The sequence below is a fragment of the Amblyraja radiata genome, chromosome 32 (assembly GCF_010909765.2).
Source record: "Amblyraja radiata isolate CabotCenter1 chromosome 32, sAmbRad1.1.pri, whole genome shotgun sequence".
In the NCBI taxonomy this organism is placed as follows: domain Eukaryota; kingdom Metazoa; phylum Chordata; class Chondrichthyes; order Rajiformes; family Rajidae; genus Amblyraja; species Amblyraja radiata.
In genome coordinates, this window is record NC_045987.1 from 5,064,798 (window position 1) to 5,083,334 (window position 18,537).

General features: G+C 44.5%; 1 protein-coding gene across 8 annotated transcripts in view; it reads left to right on the forward strand.

The window, feature by feature from the left end:
* Positions 1-18,537, forward strand: part of astn2 (astrotactin 2) — an 823,694-nt gene that overhangs the window by 692,286 nt on the left and 112,871 nt on the right. For all 8 annotated transcript variants that reach the window (XM_033048879.1, XM_033048880.1, XM_033048881.1 and 5 more), the window contains one exon: positions 5,012-5,153. In XM_033048879.1, coding sequence (XP_032904770.1) covers positions 5,012-5,153 — 142 coding nt within the window. The remainder of the gene's footprint in view (positions 1-5,011; positions 5,154-18,537) is intronic.

The following is an 18,537-nucleotide window of genomic DNA, read 5'->3' on the forward strand; positions in this document are numbered from 1 at the left end:
TCCCCAACATCGGGAACAATCTTCCTGCATCTAGCCTGTCCAACCCCTTAAGAATTTTGTAAGTTTCTATAAGATCCCCCCTCAATCGTCTAAATTCTAGCGAGTACAAGCCGAGTCTATCCAGTCTTTCTTCATATGAAAGTCCTGACATCCCAGGAATCAGTCTGGTGAACCTTCTCTGTACTCCCTCTATGGCAAGTTGGGCTGAGGAGTCTGTTTCCACTCTGTATCACTCTATGACTCCACGACGCCATGACTCTACCAGCTGCACCACTGTGCCGTCCCAGCCCAAGCACTGGCCTGTCAACATCGCCACACTTTGGAAATAAGAGAGTGGTGAAATAAAATAACGAGCTTGACTTCAAGCAAAGAAATTTCACTGGGATTTCCTTAGTCAGGATTTTCCTCAGTTTTGACTATTCTGAGGTGTGGTTGTGAAATTGTTAATTTAAAACAGTCAGTGACTCATCGTGTTCCAACTTTACACATAATTAATAGATTTTCTTTCATTCTGAAAGAATAACTGGGAAAGGAGCCCCCATTGTTTATGTCAGAGTGGTTAATATCTGAAGGCAAGTGGACATAATGATTAGCAAATGTTGCCAAATTGTCACAAATTGGAAGAGCCTAGTTGTATTTGTCTGAAATGTATTTACAATTTGTCGTTCGTTTAGATCCAAAGACACACGAGGATCTAAAGTCTGTTAGTGGTTTTTAGTTGAATTTAGTTTAGTTTACTTTAGTTTCGGAACGCGGAGACAGGCCCTTCGGCCCACCGAGTCCGTGCCGACCAGCGATTCCCAATTCACTAAAGGGCCTGTCCCACTGTACGAGGAAAATCAAGAGCTCTCCCGAGTTTAAAAAAAAAATCAAACTCGTGGTAAGCACGTAGAATGTACGTAGCGGGTACATCGGAGACATGGATAGGTGATGTTTCCCATGCATGTTCTCCAGAGATGCTGCCTCACCCACTGATACTCCTGCATTTTGTATCTGTTTTAGGCCATTGGTAATGGCAGATCAGGCAGTATCTGTGGAAAAATAAACTGTTAACATTTCAGGTCTGAGGAAGGATTCCCTCATCTGAAACATTCTCATATCTTAAACATTGACTGCTTTTCTTACCCCAGATGCTGCCTGACTTGCTGAGGTTTTCCTGCCTTTCCTGTTTTTATTTCAGATTTCCAGCATCTGCAGTAATTTTTAGATTTTCATATTTTTAGATGCCTCACCCTGAAAGTGATTAGTGCAGGTGTCAGGCGTTATGGGTAGAAGGCAGGAGAATGGGGTTGAGAGGGAGAGATAGATCAGCCATGATTGAATGGCGGAGTAGACTTGATGGGCCGAATGGTCTAATTCTGCTCCGAGAACGTATGAACATGAAATATCCCCACTCAACTGTGGAATTTTAGCAATTTAATCAATTTTTTCTGCTTCTTTAGTTATTTTTTTAGCTTTTCAATATTTTTTTATCTCTGCGTGAACATTAAAAGCCTTTTAGATAGGCATGTGGACGTGCAGAGAATGGAGGAATATGGACCATGTGCAGGCAGATGAGATTAGTTTATTTTGGTGTCATATCCAGTAGAGGCATTGTGGGCTGAAGGGCCTGTTCCTGTGCTGCACTTTTCTATATAGGAAGGAACTGCAGGTGCTGGTTTAAACCGAAGATAGACACAAAATGTGGAATCAAGGGGTATGGGGAGAAGGCAGGAACGGGGTACTGATTGTGGATTATCAGCCATGATCACATTGAATGGCGGTGCTGGCTCGAAGGGCCGATTGGCCTGCTCCTACGCCTATTGTCTATGTATATATGTAATGCTGGAGTAACTCAGCGGCTCAGGCAGACAATAGACAATAGGCAATAGGTGCAGGAGTAGGCCATTTGGCCCTTCGAGCCAGCACCGCCATTAAATGTGATCATGGCTGATCATCCCCAATCAGTCTTCCCATATCCTCTGACTCTGCTATCTTTAAGAGCCCTATTTAGCTTTCTCTTGAAAGTATCCAGAGAACCGGCCTCCACCGCCCTCTGAGACAGGAGAAAAGGAATAGGTCACGTTCCGGTTCAAGACCCTTGTTCGGTCTGAAGATGGGTCTCAACCCGAAACGTCACCTATTCCTGTACTTATCTATGTTCTATGTTAAGCCGCCAAACCAGATGCTCCTCAATTAGCAAACAGGACATAGCTGCAATGATTTGCTGAAATAAAATTATTGAGATAGTCATTCCATTGCATTGCTGCTCATGTACATGGGGTTTATCATTTAACACGAGTTGCAGACATTGTATAATATTTCCATTTTTATAGTGGATGAAGCTTTATTCTATCAGAGTGCTTCTCAAGTGAGATGAAGTTTTTCATTCTGATTACCGAGAAACCGGTTCATATTATTTTCAATTGTCGTTCTGAAAGATAAAAAGATAAAAAGTAAAACAGGGTGTGGAACGACGAGATCAATTTGTACATTTCCAAATGTCGGTAGAATCAAAATTTAATGAGAATGTACTATTTTCCAGACTTCACGTATACTTACTATAAAGTATAATATATATATACTTACTAGATTTGGTTTAGTTTAGAAATGTAGCCTGGAAATAGGCTTTTCGGCCTACCTTGTCCACGCTGCTCAGTGATCACCCATTCACGTTAGTTCTATAATATCACATTTTCTCATCCACTCCCTGCACACTCGGGGCAGTTTACAGAAGCCATTTAACCGACAAACCTGGACATTTCTGGGATGTGCGGGGAAATATGGAGCACCCGGAGAAAACCCATGCGGTCACAGGGAGAACGTGCAAACTCCACACAGACAGGACCCGAGGTCAGGATCAAACCTGGGTCTCTGGCGCTGTGAGGCAGCAACTTCACCAGCTGCATCAATTTGCATTTGTTATCTAGATCTGGAAGAGATGTTAACATGGGATGTTTCAAATAAGAGTTGACAAACAAACTTGCCGTGTGATCGGATTAAAACACATTCGGGAATTAAAAGTATGGGGCAGGTATATGAAAGGGGATTTATGCTGGACTGTATTGATCATTCCTGAAGTTTAGTTTAGTTTAGAAATTCACTACAGAAACAGGCCATTCGGCCCACCGAGTTTGCGCTGACCAGCGATCCCCACACGCCAACACTGCCCTACACACACTAGGGACAATTTACATTTATGCCAAGCCAATTGATCTACAAACCTGTACGTCTTTGGAGTGTGGGAGGAAACCGAAGATCCCGGAGCAAACCCAGGTGGTCACAGGAAGAACGTACAAACTCCGTAGTCAGGATCGAACCCGGGTCTCCGGCGCTGCAAGCGCTGTAAGGCAGCAACTCTACCGCTGCGAGACAGGACAATAGACCTTTAATAGTAAACATCTGTGTCAGGATATCAAAGTGTTGAATGTATTCATATTTAATTCCCAGGCTCCCAGAGTCCAGAGAGCATAAATTCCAAAGCAATTCACATGGTTCCTTGCTGCTTACGACTCTCTAGGAATGGTGTGCGTTTGACTTGAAGAATAATGTCCCTGTTGTGGAACTTTTGCACGGACTTCAGGGGAATTGTATGGATTTTACATGGTGATAAAATCATAGAACTGATTGATGAAATGTAAATATCATCAAGCTGCAAATATATCTCACACTGGCAGCTCATTACCTCTATCCCTCGCTTGAAGACATTTGTTTATGTAAGATAAATAGCTGCAGCCTATTCTTAAGGAAACAGTGTTCCTAGCCTCTGACAGTTGAACTGTAAGGTGAAAGTTATTTTCCCTCCCCCCCCCACAAATGTTTTTATAATTGCCTTTATAGTTTTAAGCCAGTTATTAAAGTCACATAGTATGCTTTCAATTTGAAACATGGTGATTACAATAGAAAATCTATGATAATAGGGCCACACACAGTAAAATAGGATGTTTAGTTGAGTTTAGTTTAGTTTAGAGATGCAGCACAGAAACAGGCTTCTTCCCACCGAGCCCGCGCCGACCAGCGATCCCCGTACACTAACACTATCCTACACGCACAAGGGACAATTTATGATTTTACCAAAGCGTGCGAGCTAACACGGAGAAAACCCACGCAGGTCGCGGGGTGAACGTACAAACTCCATACAGACAGCACCCGTAGTCAGGATTGAACCCGGGTCTCTGGCGCTGTAAGGCAGCGCCGACAAGACTGAGTTTCCTCCCACGTCCCAAAGACGTGTACGTTTGTAGGTTAATTGACCCCCTGTAATATTGCCCCTAACTTGTCGTGAGTGGATGGGGAAGTGGGATAACATAGAACTGGCTTGAACGGGTGATCGGCGATGGTCAGCACGGACTCAGTGGGCCGAAGGGCCTGTTCCAAGCTGTATCTCTGAACGAAAACCCATGCAAGACGCACACGCGCACACACACACATGCACGCACATGCGTGCGTCTACAGACAAATCTAGTGGAATAACTCTGACCTAACGCATCTCAGTCCTCTTTCACAGAGTTAAAGCGAAAGTGAGCATATTTAATCTTCAGAAAAATAATAGCCTGCGGGAGATTGAGAAACAAACGTCTTTAGAAACACTGGACGTTGTTTATTTTTTCTGTAAAAGATCTCACGAATGTGGTTGAAAGAAAAATAAAGACACAGGAAAAAGGATGACCCAGTTTCCCCACCCCCCCCACCCCCCCACCCCATCACTCCCCACCCCCATCACTCTCCACTCCCCGTCACCCCCAACCCCATCACCCCCACCCCAACCGCCATCACCCCCACCCAGTCACCCCACACCCCGTCACCCCCCACCCCCATCACCCACCGCCCCACCCAGTCATCTGTCACCCCCACCCCAGTCATCTGTCACCCCCACCCACGTTACCCCCACCCTGTCACCCCCACCCCCACCCTTCCCCTGCACAAGAACAGCCCATGGAAGTGTCAGGGTGATACACGTCAAGCAGCTTTAACCAGTCCATGCTTAAAGTAACTCATCAGCTTCATCCCTCTGTTTGTTTTATTTTAACAGGGGAATCTTTGAGCTTTGCCGATGACCTTCTTTCAGGCCTGGGGTCGACCTGTGTGGTGGTGGGCAGAAACCACGGGCTTGCCTCCGACTCTACCACATACTCCTTAATCTTCAAGTGCCTGGAGCCGGACAGTTTTTACAAGTAAGCAACAATTCATTACACTCGGTCATCTGCTTGTACACAGGCAGGCACGACACGGCACTCAGGGGCTGCCTATTCGAACTGGGAGCATCTATAAAGATCACATCACGTGAATTTTTGATCGTGGACCATTCTTGGGCTGCCGAACACAAACAGTCATCTGGAGTGGAGGGCTGTCAAGAACAAAATGGGTGTGGAGTGGGGGTGGGGGTGGGGGGGGGGGGGGAGGGGGGGTGGTGGACTGCACCGAGTCTTGCTCAGAATAGGTGAATCGAGGACCAGAGGACCTTAAGTTTAAGGTGAAGGGGAAAAGATTTAATGGGAATCTGATGGGTAACGTTTTCACACAAAGGGTAGTGGGTGCACTGCCAGAGGAGGTAGTTGAGGCTGGGACTACCCCCAACGTTTACGAAACAGTTAGACAGGTACATGGATTGGACAGGTTTGGGGGGATAAGGACCAAATGCAGGCAGGTTGGACTGGTGTAGCTGGGACAGGTTAGCCGGTGTGGGCAAGTTGGGCCGAAATGCCCGTATCCACGCTGTATCAGTCAATAGCTCTATGACGTGGCGAGAACTAAGGTGGGGGGGGGAACCATTGTGGCTAAAAAGGGGTACTGTGTAACTTTGTCAGTGCCCTCTACGTGGTGACTCTTTGTATACCTAGTTATGCAAAACAAGGCACCTCACTGTGAATAGTCACATGTGACCGTCAAATTATATAAAATCTGATCGAATCTAATGTAATCTCTCACATGTCCTGCTATCGGTCTGCCTATGCCCCGCCTACACTGACCAGAGGTCTCGCAAACTGGGATTCATCTTGACCGTCCATCAAACGGCCTTCTATCCTCCCCTCTTAATATTTTAATTGATATCTAATAAATACAAAAAACATGGAAAGGCACTTTTCTTTACTCCATATAACACTTTCCCCCTTGGATTGCTTGAAGGAACATTCAGGAGATGAATTACAAATCCCGGCAATTCCCCCGGAGTGAAGAAAAAAAATGGGATCTATCGAATGATATTCAGCGGAGATTCCAAACAGAATTTGCGGGGGGAAATAACGACGGGAACAAAAGAATTGATCGTAAATTGTAAACTAAATCTTAATTGTGACTTTTTCCACACGGAGAGTTGCGCGTCTGTGGAATTCTCTGCCTGGTGGAGGCCTGTTCTCTGGATACTTTCAAGAGAGAGCTAGATAGGGCTCTTAAAGATAGCGGAGCCAGGGGATATGGAGAGAAGGCAGGAACGGGGTACTGATTGGGGATGATCAGCCATGATCACATAGAATGGCGGTGCAGGCTCGAAGGGCCGAATGGCCTACTCCTGCACCTATTTTCTATTGTCTATTTGCTGCTGCAAGTTTGTACAAACATCTGACTTGCAACATGTCCTCGAGAATGAATATTTCTCTGTCGGTAACGATGGTTTGCGGGTTGCTTTTGTTGGTACAAGAGTCATTGAAAACTTGGCCTGCAGTGTTTAACACCTACACAAGGTGCTTTTATTTAGTTCTTTGCCTGACAGTAGCAGAAGCCACAGCTGAACAAATGTTGTTGATACGTTCCAGTGTTTGTTTCTTGTGCTGCTTGGCGATCAAGTTCCCTGGCGGTGTTTGACATGACAAGGTTTGTGTGTGATGGGTCTCATGCTTGCCCACCAGCTTCCCTGGTGTTTAGAAACATAGAAAATAGCTGCAGATGAAGGCCATTCAGCCCTTCGAGCCAGCACCACCATTCAACATGATCATGGCTGATCATCCTAAATCAGTACCCCATTCCTGTTTTCTCCCTATATCCCATGATTCCGTTAGCCCTAAGAGCTAAATCTAACTCTCTCTTGAAAACATCCAGTGAATTGTTCTCCACTGCCTTCTGTGGCAGAGAATTTCACAGATTCACAACTCTCTGGGTGAAAAGGTTTTTCCTCATCTCAGTCCTAAATGTCCTACTCCTTATTCTTAAACTGTAATCCCTGGTTCTGGACTACCCCAACATCGGGAACATTTTTCCTGCATCTAGCCTGTCCAATCCTCTAAGAAATTTATGTTTCTATAAGATAGCCTCTCATCCTTCTTAATTCCAGCGAATACAAGCCCAGTCGACCCATTCCGTAATCATATATCAGCCCCGCCATCCCGGGAATTAACCTGGTGAACCTACGCTGCACTCCATCAATAGCAATAATGTCCTTCCTCAAATTAGGAGACCAGAATTGCACACAATACTCAAGGTGTGGTCTCACTAGGGCCCTGTACAAATGTAGTAGGACCTCCTTGCTCCTAAACTCAAATCTTCTCTCAATGAACGCCAACATGCCATTAGCTTTCTTCACTGCCTACTGTACATGCATGCTTACTTTCAGTGACTGATGTACAAGCACACCCAGGTCTTGTTGCACCTCCCCTTTCCCTAATCTGACACCATTCAGATAATAATCTGCCTTCCTGTTCTTGCCACCAAAGTGGAGAACCTCACATTTATCCACATTATATTGCATCTGCCATGCTTCTGCCCACTCACCCAACCTATGCAATTCACCCTGCAGCCTCATTGCATCCTCCTCGCAGCTCACACTGCCACCCAGATTTGTGTCATCCGTAAATGTTACATTTAATTCCCTCGTCTAAATCGTTAATAAATATTCTAAACGACTGAGGTCCCAGAACCTAGGCTTGCGGCACCCCACTAGTCACTGCCTGTATGGGTGATCGCTGGTCGGCATAGACCCGGTGGGCCAAAGGGCCTACGTCTAAAGCTCTACGTCCAAAGCTAAAAAACTAAAAACATCTTATTTCTTTCAAATGTTTTTGATTCATGTAAAATCTTGCAGATTATGAGAATATCAGTTCTACTTACGGCAGGCACGTGCCTTTTAACTATTCATCTATCGATGCATAAAACTAAAACTCTGATCTTGCGCTCTTCCGGTTTGCGTGGTTTTTCTATCTGCGCAAAAACGGTACGCGATAGCGCTACGATTTTTCGCCATCTTACTCACCGTTCTCCTGTCTCCGTGCGGTGTATCTCTAAACTAAACTAAAGGAAGCAATGCTTGGTGGTATCAAAATGGATGAAACAAGCCAGGCCTTTAGTTTACTGAGCGAGTATCTTGAGGCTTGGATGTAAGGTTGACTCCCACCATACCAGCTGGGGATTTACGTTCAAAAGAAGCTATTTAAGTAAGCCCACTGATAAGGAATGTGCTTCTGTGTTCTTTATTTGAAAATATTTACAATTGATCTTTTTTTTCTGACCATTTTATGAATAAGCTATTCAATTTAATCATAAAATGCTCAGTTAAAAAAAAGTACATTACATTCTTGGAAAGATTCTCTTTGTATTCCTTGCGACCTGCTTCCAAGCTGGCCCCCAACTCTGGCGACTATTTACCTGCTGGCCATAGAAGCAGATCTGCATCCACACTCTTAAATCTCTACTCCTACAGCAACATTTCTTTAACTATGATCACTAAACATTAATCCCTTATCATGTATCTGTACACTGTAAATGGCTCGATTGTAATCATGTGTTGTCTTTCCGCATGCTAGTTAGCACGCAACAAAAGCTTTCCACTGTACCTCAGTACATGTGACAATAAACTAAATGGAACTGATATACTGATAAGGACAATATTAAAGTAAATCATATATGGTGGAAAGAGATTTGCCTTGGTGGGTCATGATTATTTAGTTATACGTCAACCCTAAGGACTAGTGCAGGCAAGGCAATTAGTTTAGTGCAGGTAGTTTAGGTTAGATATACAGCGCGGAAACAGGTCCTTCGGCCCACCGAGTCCGCACCGACCTGCGATCCCCTCACATTAACACAAGCCTGCACACATTAGGGGAAATTTACACTTATACCAAGTATACAAACCCAAGCCAATTAACCTACAACCTGTACGTCTTTGGAGTGTGGAAGGAAACCGAAGATCTCGGAGAAAACCCATACGGTCACAAACTCTGTACAGACAGCACCCGTAGTCGGGATCTAACCCGGGTCTCCGGCGCTGCAAGTGCTGTAAGGCAGCAACTCTACCGCTGCGCCACCGTGCCGCCCAATGTACAATGAAAGTCAAAATGAGAGCCAATGCATTCTTACAGGTCAATGCAATGAATGTAGAATAATGAGGAGAATGCTATTGGAGTGGTTGTAATGCAGGTCAAGGTAAACACGGTGTATTTGATACAAGGAAGAGAACATACTGTAAGTGGACAAAGCCTCATGGCACAGTACCAAAGTGCCAAAGGCGACACCGTAGCGCAGTGGTAGAGTTGCTGCCTTACAGCTCCAAAGACCCAGGTTCGATCCTGACAACGGGTGCTGTCTGTACGGAGTTTGTACATTCTCCCCGTGACCGCGTGGGTTTTCTCCGATATCTTCGGTTTCCTCGCACACTCCAAAGACGTACAGGTTTGTAGGTTAATTGCCTTGGCATCACTGTAAATTGTCCCTAGTGTGTGTAGGATAATGTGCGGGGATCGCTGGTCGGTGCGGACTCGGGGGCCGAAGGGTCTGTTTCCGCGCTGTATCTCTAAACTAAACTAAACTACACCCGAGTTTGATCCTGATCTCGGGTGCCGTCTGCGTGGAGTTTGCATGTTCTCCCAGTGACCACATTGGATTCCTCCAGTTGCTCCTGTTTCCTCCCAAATCGCCAAGGCATGCTAGTTTGTAGATTAACTAGCCTCCGTTAATGGCACCTAATGTGTAAGGAGTGATGAGAAGGTGGGTGAGAAAACGCCACACTAGCACTATGCTACACATTCGGGTCAATCAACAATTTCTCTTTACCGGAGCCAATTAACCTACTAACCTGCACGTCTTTGGAGTGTGGGAGAAAAGCGGAGCATCCGGAGAAAACCCACGCAGGTCACGGGGAGAACGGACAAACTCCGTACAGACAGCACCCGTAGTCAGGATCGAACCTGGGTCTCTGGCGCTGTGAGGCAGTAACTCCTCTGCTGCGCCATCGCACCGCCCAAGGTGAATGAAATTTAGTCACTGAACACTGGATATTGAATTTCAAGGCCACTGTTCCTCAAATATTCCCCCTTCATCTTCATTTCACTTCTGAAGATGCATTTTGCTCGGTAGGGGGTTGGAATTCTGAGCCCCATCAGCGTAAGCACAAACCCGCACACCGTACATGATTTTTACTTTGTGAGAATGGCTCTTTAAGTTTAAAGTTTTAATAAAATCCACAGAACACTGAGTAAGATAAAGCAAAGGTAGACACAAAAATGCTGGAGTAACTCAGCGGGATAGGCAGCGTCTCTGGAGCGAAGGAGTGGGTGACGTTTCGGGTCAAGACCCTTCTTCAGACTGATGATTGATAAAGCAATATACTTAGAAATGTGCAGATAATGGAACTGGGTCAAGATGATACATTATGGAGAGATATATCCACAAAGGTTAATGCAATACAGAAAGAAAGACAATTCTAATGTTTAAGGCAATGCATGTAGGTTCATGGATTGTAGTATAAATAGAAGTGACATAATCTGTATCTTTTCCTACAGGGTGCATTTTAGGATTTGTGATATATGGCCTTCTACTTTACTGGCCATCTCTATACATATTGGGAATACTAGCTTCTGGAAGGAAACTAATCACACTGAAGGGTCATATTACTTTCTGAGTGTGAAGCGATGAGTTTAAGCAGTTTATCATCTGAACTCTGAGATCTAATTACTGCTTTTAATTCTCTCAGCTATTATTCATGTTCGCTATTTTTTTCACTTTTGATCAAGTATAAAATTAAAATGGCCTGCTCTTCTGGGACTTCCAAATTAACTCCTGTGTGTTTCCACATCCGCATCTACGCACCGAGAACCAGCAATAAAGAATCTCAGAGTTGAAAGTAGGCTGTGTGGTTTTAGTCATGCATGTTTTTATTAAACTCGGTAGCCTATTTTAACGAAGGGATAATGGCACGATTATGCTGATGCATTTGGCTTTACTGCACTGATTCAGATCATTCTGCCATGATGGCTGTGGAGCCACGTCAATATATTCCGGGCTGGATCCCTAAACTAAACTAAACCCGAGTTTGATCCTGATCTCGGGTGCCGCCTGTGTGGAGTTTGCATGTTCTCTCAATGACCACATTGGATATTTCTATGGTGGATATCGACAGATTCTTGACTAGTTAAGGATGTTGGGTTATGGGGAGAAGGCAGGAGAATGGGGTTGAGAGAGAAAGATAGATCAGCCATGATTGAACGGCGGAGTGGACTTTATGGGCCGAATGGCCTAATTCTTCTCCTAACATTTATGAACTTGGGTAGTGAACACAATTCGGAACACACTAGAGTTGACTGGTGATTCTGTCTTAAGGGTTAAACGAGCAACTCACCTGATTTCATTTTTCCTCCCCACACAAAAAATAATTCAAAATTGTTCCTCTTGCAAGCCGGAAATGTTATTCATTGAGATTGTAGTTGTCCTTTGACAAGCATATAGCTGGATTTCCTGTTAATGCAATTGCTGCTTAGACATTTGACTGACAGTGTTGATAGGCACCTCACCTGCAACCAATTGATTGCCGGAGAGAAAATGCAGAGGCACTGAGCTCTTTAAATTTCTTTTCAACTTGTGCTATGGATGGTGAACTTCAGTGTCCTGACAATAGTGAATATCCCCGACAATATTGAATATCAGCCAGCGTTAAATCAGCGCTGGATCTCAGCCTCTCAACTTTTCTGAGTTGCTACACCCTGACAACAGAAACACTAACTCAGAGCGTAGTCCGAACAAAAATAGAAATGGAGGAATTTAGAATTAACTTTGATCTTTTTTTTTTTAAATTGCAATTTTTTAGCAGTAACAAATAGCCTCGATAGTGGACATTGGAGGAAGTTGATACATTTCTCCCAGGATTTGAGGTCAAAGTAGGTTAGTGCACTTTGCCAACCAAGAAGGCATGACTGTGAACCTGTGCACTTAAGAAGCACTAATGCACTGACAACATTTCCAAAGGGCTGTCTAGTCTCTTGAATAATTGAAGTTGACCAGACTATGTTTTCTAGATGCTGGAAAATTAAGAGAAGCAATCCACTGCAATTATAGAATTAGTTTAAGATTACCATGTTTCCAATTGTTTTCTGTACTGCAACACAGGGAAGAATGCATTTGCTCTGATGTGATTTATGTACTCATTGGAGGCTTAACTAGAATACATAACCTTTACATAAAAACGCTTTGCTCAGGGTAATGGATGCAATTACATCCGTAATTATTGGGCAATCTTACTGCACTTCTAATTATAGATTTTAAAATGGCCTTTGACACTTGAAAAATATGGCCAAACAGGCCACAGACATGAGAGTTATGGGTGGTCGTGGGATGAAACCGGAGGCTTCCAATTCCACGGTGTGTGTTGAAACAGTATGAGGTTGTGTTTAAGGCAGTAAAATGATCATAAATAAAACTCTTTGTGACACTCACAAATGATGTTCCATGTGTTGTCGATCCCCATTGATGTCATCACAGGACAGGCAATAGAGAGTTTCTCTGAATCCTAACCTAAAGGTTCATTGCCTGCAGAAATTAGACCAAGATAATTGACTTCTATCATTCTAAAGGTCAGCTATTCCTTTTCTGCAGAGTTGCTGCCTGACCCGCTGAATTACTCCAGCAATTTGTGTCTGTCAACAACTTTTCATCGAATCACCTGCAGTAAAAAAGATATAATTGAGTTTAAATATTTATACACTAACTGCTTTCCATTTGAGAATTTAACTCTCATCCCCTTACCTTGGTCATTTCTCCAAGCTGTCAAGTGTCCAGGATGACTTACTTCACTGTTTCTAACCTCGAAGCACCTCGCTTTTAACAGCTGCGTGCGAGCTTTAGACTTTAGACATTAGAGATACAGCGCGGAAACAGGCCCTTTGGCCCACCGGGTCCATGCCGCCCAGCGATCACCCGTACTAATACTATCCTACACACTAGCAACAATCTCCATTTTTTTTACTGGAGCCAATTAAACTACAAACCTGTACGTCTTTGGAGTGTGAGAGGAAACCGGAGCACCCGGAGAAAACCCACACGGTCACGGGGAGAACGTCCAAACTCTGTGCAGACAGCGCCAATAGGCAGGATCGAACCCAGGTCTCCGGCGCTGTAAGGCAGCAGCTCTACCCGCTGCGCCACTGTGCCGCCTTTAGTTATAATTAGCATTCTTCAATGAATATGGTGGCAAGCCACGACATTAGGTTCTGCGCATATGTGTCTCGGTAACAAACAGTGCAGTTAGCTGATCAATAGATAATAGACAATAGACAATTGTAATGCTAAGGGTACTCGGGACATCCGGTAAACTCATGACATTTATTCATCCCTGCAAAAAATGTCCATGAGTAAAAAAATACTCGTGATTAAAAAAACTGTTACTTTTTATACCTACCGTTACCATTACGAGCCGCTACGAGACATCCACAAACTCCTACGGACCCGCTACGGACATTCTCCGAGTTCGAATCGGGGGAAAACTCGGGAGAACTCGGGAATTACCTCGTACAGTGGGACAGGGGCTTAAGAGGCTTGTGGATAGGTGCATGCATCTGCAGGGAATGGAGGGATATGGATCACGTGCAGGTGGAGGAGATCAGGGCCCTGATTGTGGGCCTGCGGGCCCAACCCTCCCCTGTACAGTTCTCTGTCAAAGTGAACATGAAACAAATTATCAAAGGATGGGGTTTTTTTCTCTCGCAACCTATTTGAAAATGCTTCAGTCGTTCACATCACCTCAAAAATACTCTGAAAATGTTACCATCTGTGATAAAATCCGCTTGGATTGTGCACTTTGCCACGGCTCCAATGTCCATGCATGCATTTCCTGGAATTATTAAAATTTATCCCTCATCAATCAATTTAAATAACTATAGATTTGAACCACAGCAGGTTCTGTGGCCGGGATGGAGTCTGTTCAGGGGGGGCATTTCTAATAAATGTAATTTTATACCAATAATGTAACCCTGTGTGTACCCATAGAAGTCAGAATAACAGTGGCTGACACGTGGATTCAGTATTTTGCCAAACAGAGCATGTGCTGTCTAGCTGAGGAACAAAAGCAGAGGAAAATAGACACAAAAAGTTGGAGTAACTCAGCGGGACAGGCAGGATATCTAGAGAGAAGGGATGGGTGACATTTCGAAACGTCTCGACCCGAAACGTCACTCATCCCTTCTCTCCAGTAATGTTGCCTGTCCCGCTGAGTTACTCCAGCTTTTTGTGTCTATCTTTGGTGTAAACCAACATCTGCAGTTCCTGCCAACACATTGGTTCTGCTTATCGGGGATTGGTGGTTATCAGGGATTTCCCTTCCATCTTCAGCTCTGTTGAGTTCTGAATAGTTAATGCAATCATCATGGCGGAATGAACTGAGAATAGGTCGTTTACAACCATTACAGGCAATGTTTTTCCTTTAAGTTATAAGTCCCATTAATTAAAGGCGGCACGGTGGCGCAGCGGTAGAGTTGCTGCCTTACAGTGCTTGCAGCTCCAGAGACCTGGCTTCGATCCCGACTACGGGTGCTGTCTGTATGAAGTTTGTACATTCACCCCGTGACCTGCATGCGTTTTCACCGTGATCTTCGGTTTCCTCCCACACTCCAAAGACGTACAGGTTTGTAGGTTAATTGGCTTTGGTACAAGTGTAAATTGTCCCGAGTGTGTGTAGGAAAGTGTTAATGTGCGGGGATCGGTGGTCGGTGCGGACTCGGTGGGCCGAAGGGCCTGTTTCCGCGCTGTATCTCTAAACTAAACTAAACAAATCTAAATTCAAAACACATTCCTGCCTGACAAATGGAGTTCAACATGTTGTTTTCATGTCAATTCCAACATTAGAATATTGTTTTAGTCCTAAATTGAATGGATTCATTGCCTTACTCTATTGTTGTGTTCATTGTAATAGTTGCATGGGCAAGTGTAATTGGGAAACGTGGTTAAAAAAATCACCCTTATACTATTGCAAGGTGCAGAAATGAAACAGCATGCAACATTCTGAGCTACAAGAATGTTGTCATTTTACTTCCTATTGATCTTTGTAGAGCAATAATAGTGGATCTGATTGTTAACGTTTGTGCTGGGCATATCGGAGTCATACTCCATGCTACATCTGAATTCACTAAAGCAATATTAGATTAATTCCCTATGTTAGAAATTCCTCACATTCTTGCCTATTCTTTTGTCTTTCCAGAATACTGCCAACCTATAATGTGATGTCCAGGCCAGGCCAAACCACATTAACTAACCGATTTTCGGATTGTTGTGTTAAAGAGAAGAATTATTTTTGTAATTGTTTTCAGAAGTTAGGGTGGCACGGTGGCGCAGTGGTAGAGTTGCTGCCTTACAGCGCCAGAGACCCGGGGTCCTGGGTTCGATCCCGACTACGGGTGCTTGTCTGTACGTAGTTTGCACGTTCTCCCCGTGAACTGCGTGGGTTTTCTCTGAGATCTTCGGGTTCCTCCCACATTCCAAAGACGTACAGCTTTGTACGTTAACTAGCTTGGTACAAATGTAAAATCACCCCTTGTATCTGTAGATAGTGTTAATAGACAATAGACAATAGATCCAGGTGTAGGCCATTCGGCCCTTCGAGCCAGCACCGCCATCCAATGTGATCATGGCTGATCATCCTCAATCAGTACCCCGTTCCTGCCTTCTCCCCATATCCCCTGACTCCGCTATTTTTAAGAGCCCTATCTAGCTCTCTCTTGAAAGCATCCAGAGAACCTGCCTCCACCGCCCCCTGAGGCAGAGAATTCCACAGACTCACCACTCTCTGTGAGAAAAAGTGTTTCCTCTTCTCCGTTCTAAATGGCTTACTCCTTATTCTTAAACTGTGGCCCCTGATTCTGGACTCCCCCAACATCGGGAACATGTTTCCTGCCTCTAGCGTGTCCAAACCCTTAACAATCATATATGTTTCAATGAGATCTCCTCTCATCCTTCTAAACTCCAGAGTGTACAAGCCCAGCTGCTCCATTCTCGCAGCATATGACAGTCCCGCCATCCCGGGAATTAACCTTGTAAACCTACGCTGCACTCCCTCAATAGCAAGAATGTCCTTCCTCAAATTAGGATGTGCGGGGAACGCTGGTCGGCGTGGATTCAGTGGGCCAAAGATCCTCTCCAGACTCATCTCCAAACTAAACCAAACTATAGGTTATATTCCATCACTTTCACAGTAGGTATCCCTTTCCATTTCTATCCATACCTTCTGGCATTGACAGACTTACAGGGAAAGATGAGCTTTTGGGTTGCCCGTGTTAAATAAAACGAAAACACGACACAAAGATCGGGTTGGACAATCAAGACTTTATTTAAGAGCGCCAAATACAGTGATCATTGGGAGCAATCTAGGAGATTGCTGAACGTACAGAGATTCATCTAATATACAGAATTTTCCTTTGAAGTGTTGTTTATTGTAGGAGGCACTTTATCACTCTCTCTGTATCTAAATGGACACAGCAGAGTAAACACAGCCCAGTGAGTGTCGGTTACACATGCTCAGTTTCAGCCTTCTTTCAAGCACAGAATTATTGTAACACACGAAGGGGACTTGAAACATTTTTAGGCACTCTACCTAACCCTTTCCCTTGCCGTCTACTTGAACCTTTACAATTTATTTTTGACACCTGTCACAGCAGTGTCTTTGCCACTATTGTGCAAAAGTTGGGAGCAATTTTGGGCACCATATAGAAACATAGAAACATAGAAATTAGGTGCAGGAGTAGGCCATTCGACCCTTCGAGCCTGCACCGCCATTCAATATGATCATGGCTGATCATCCAACTCAGTATCCCGTACCTGCCTTCTCTCCATACCCTCTGATCCCCTTAGCCACAAGGGCCACATCTAACTCCCTCTTAAATATAGCCAATGAACTGGCCTCGACTACCCTCTGTGGCAGGGAGTTCCAGAGATTCACCACTCTCTGTGTGAAAAAAGTTCTTCTCATCTCGGTTTTAAAGGATTTCCCCCTTATCCTTAAGCTGTGACCCCTTGTCCTGGACTTCCCCAACATCGGGAGCAATCTTCCTGCATCTAGCCTGTCCAACCCCTTAAGAATTTTGTACGTTTCTATAAGATCCCCTCTCAATCTCCTAAATTCTAGAGAGTATAAACCAAGTCTAACCAGTCTTTCTTCATAAGACAGTCCTGACATCCCAGGAATCAGTCTGGTGAACCTTCTCTGCACTCCCTCTATGGCAATAATGTCCTTCCTCAGATTTGGAGACCAAAACTGTACGCAATACTCCAGGTGTGGTCTCACCAAGACCCTGTACAACTGCAGTAGAACCTCCCTGCTCCTATACTCAAATCCTTTTGCTATGAAAGCTAACACTTTCTGAGGAAGGATGTGCTGGCTCTGGAGACGGCCCAGAGGAGGTTTCCAAGAATTATCCCAGGTTAATGATAAGGTTAACCCATGATGAGCGCTGGTCGGCACTGGGCCTGTACTCACTGGAGTTTAGAAGAATTAGGGAGGACCTCATTGAAAAGTAGTGAAAGGCTTGGATAGAGTGGATGCAGAGAGGATGTTTCCACTCGTGGGAGAGTCTAGGACTAGAGGTCACAACCTCAGAATGAAAGGACGTTCTTTTAGGAAGGAGATGAGGATGAATTTCTTTAGTCAGAGGGTGATGACTCTGTGGAATGCTTTGCCACAGAAGGCTGTGGAGACCAAGTCAGTGGATCTTTGAATCTTGAATATTGACTGTTAACTAATTGGTAGCAGCTCAGCACAGTAGCAGTACAGTTGCTGCTGGACTTCGTACATTCTCCCTGTGATTGCGTGGGTTTTCTCCGGGTGCACTGGTTTCCTCCCACACTCCAAAGGTTCATAGGTTAATTGGCTTTGGTAAAAAAAACTGTAAATTGTCCCTTGTGTGTAGGGTCGTGTTAGCGTATGGGATGATCGCAGGTCAGTGAGGACTCGGTGGGCTGAAGGGCCCATTTCCACGTGTATCTGTAAATTAAGATCTAAAGACAGTAGACACTCTTACAGGATTTCACTTGGTGGCTAATCTGTGGAATTCTTTGCCACTGAAGGCTGTGGAGGCAAAGTCAGTGGGTATATTTAAGGCAGCGATAGATAGATTAGTACGGGAGTCAGTGGTTGTGGAGAAATGGCAGGAGAATGGGGTTAGGATGGAGAGATAGATCAGCCATGATTGAATGGCGGTGTGTGTTGGGCCGAATGGCCTAACGCTGCTCCTATCACCTATGATCTAATGATCTTATGAATTGTCCATGTTCGGTTTTTTTTTCCCTCTGCTCGATGGTTCAGTCAAAGACCATTGCAGTTCATATTAAAATATTCCTGTCCGACTACAAGTTATGATAATAATCAGCGGCAACTTT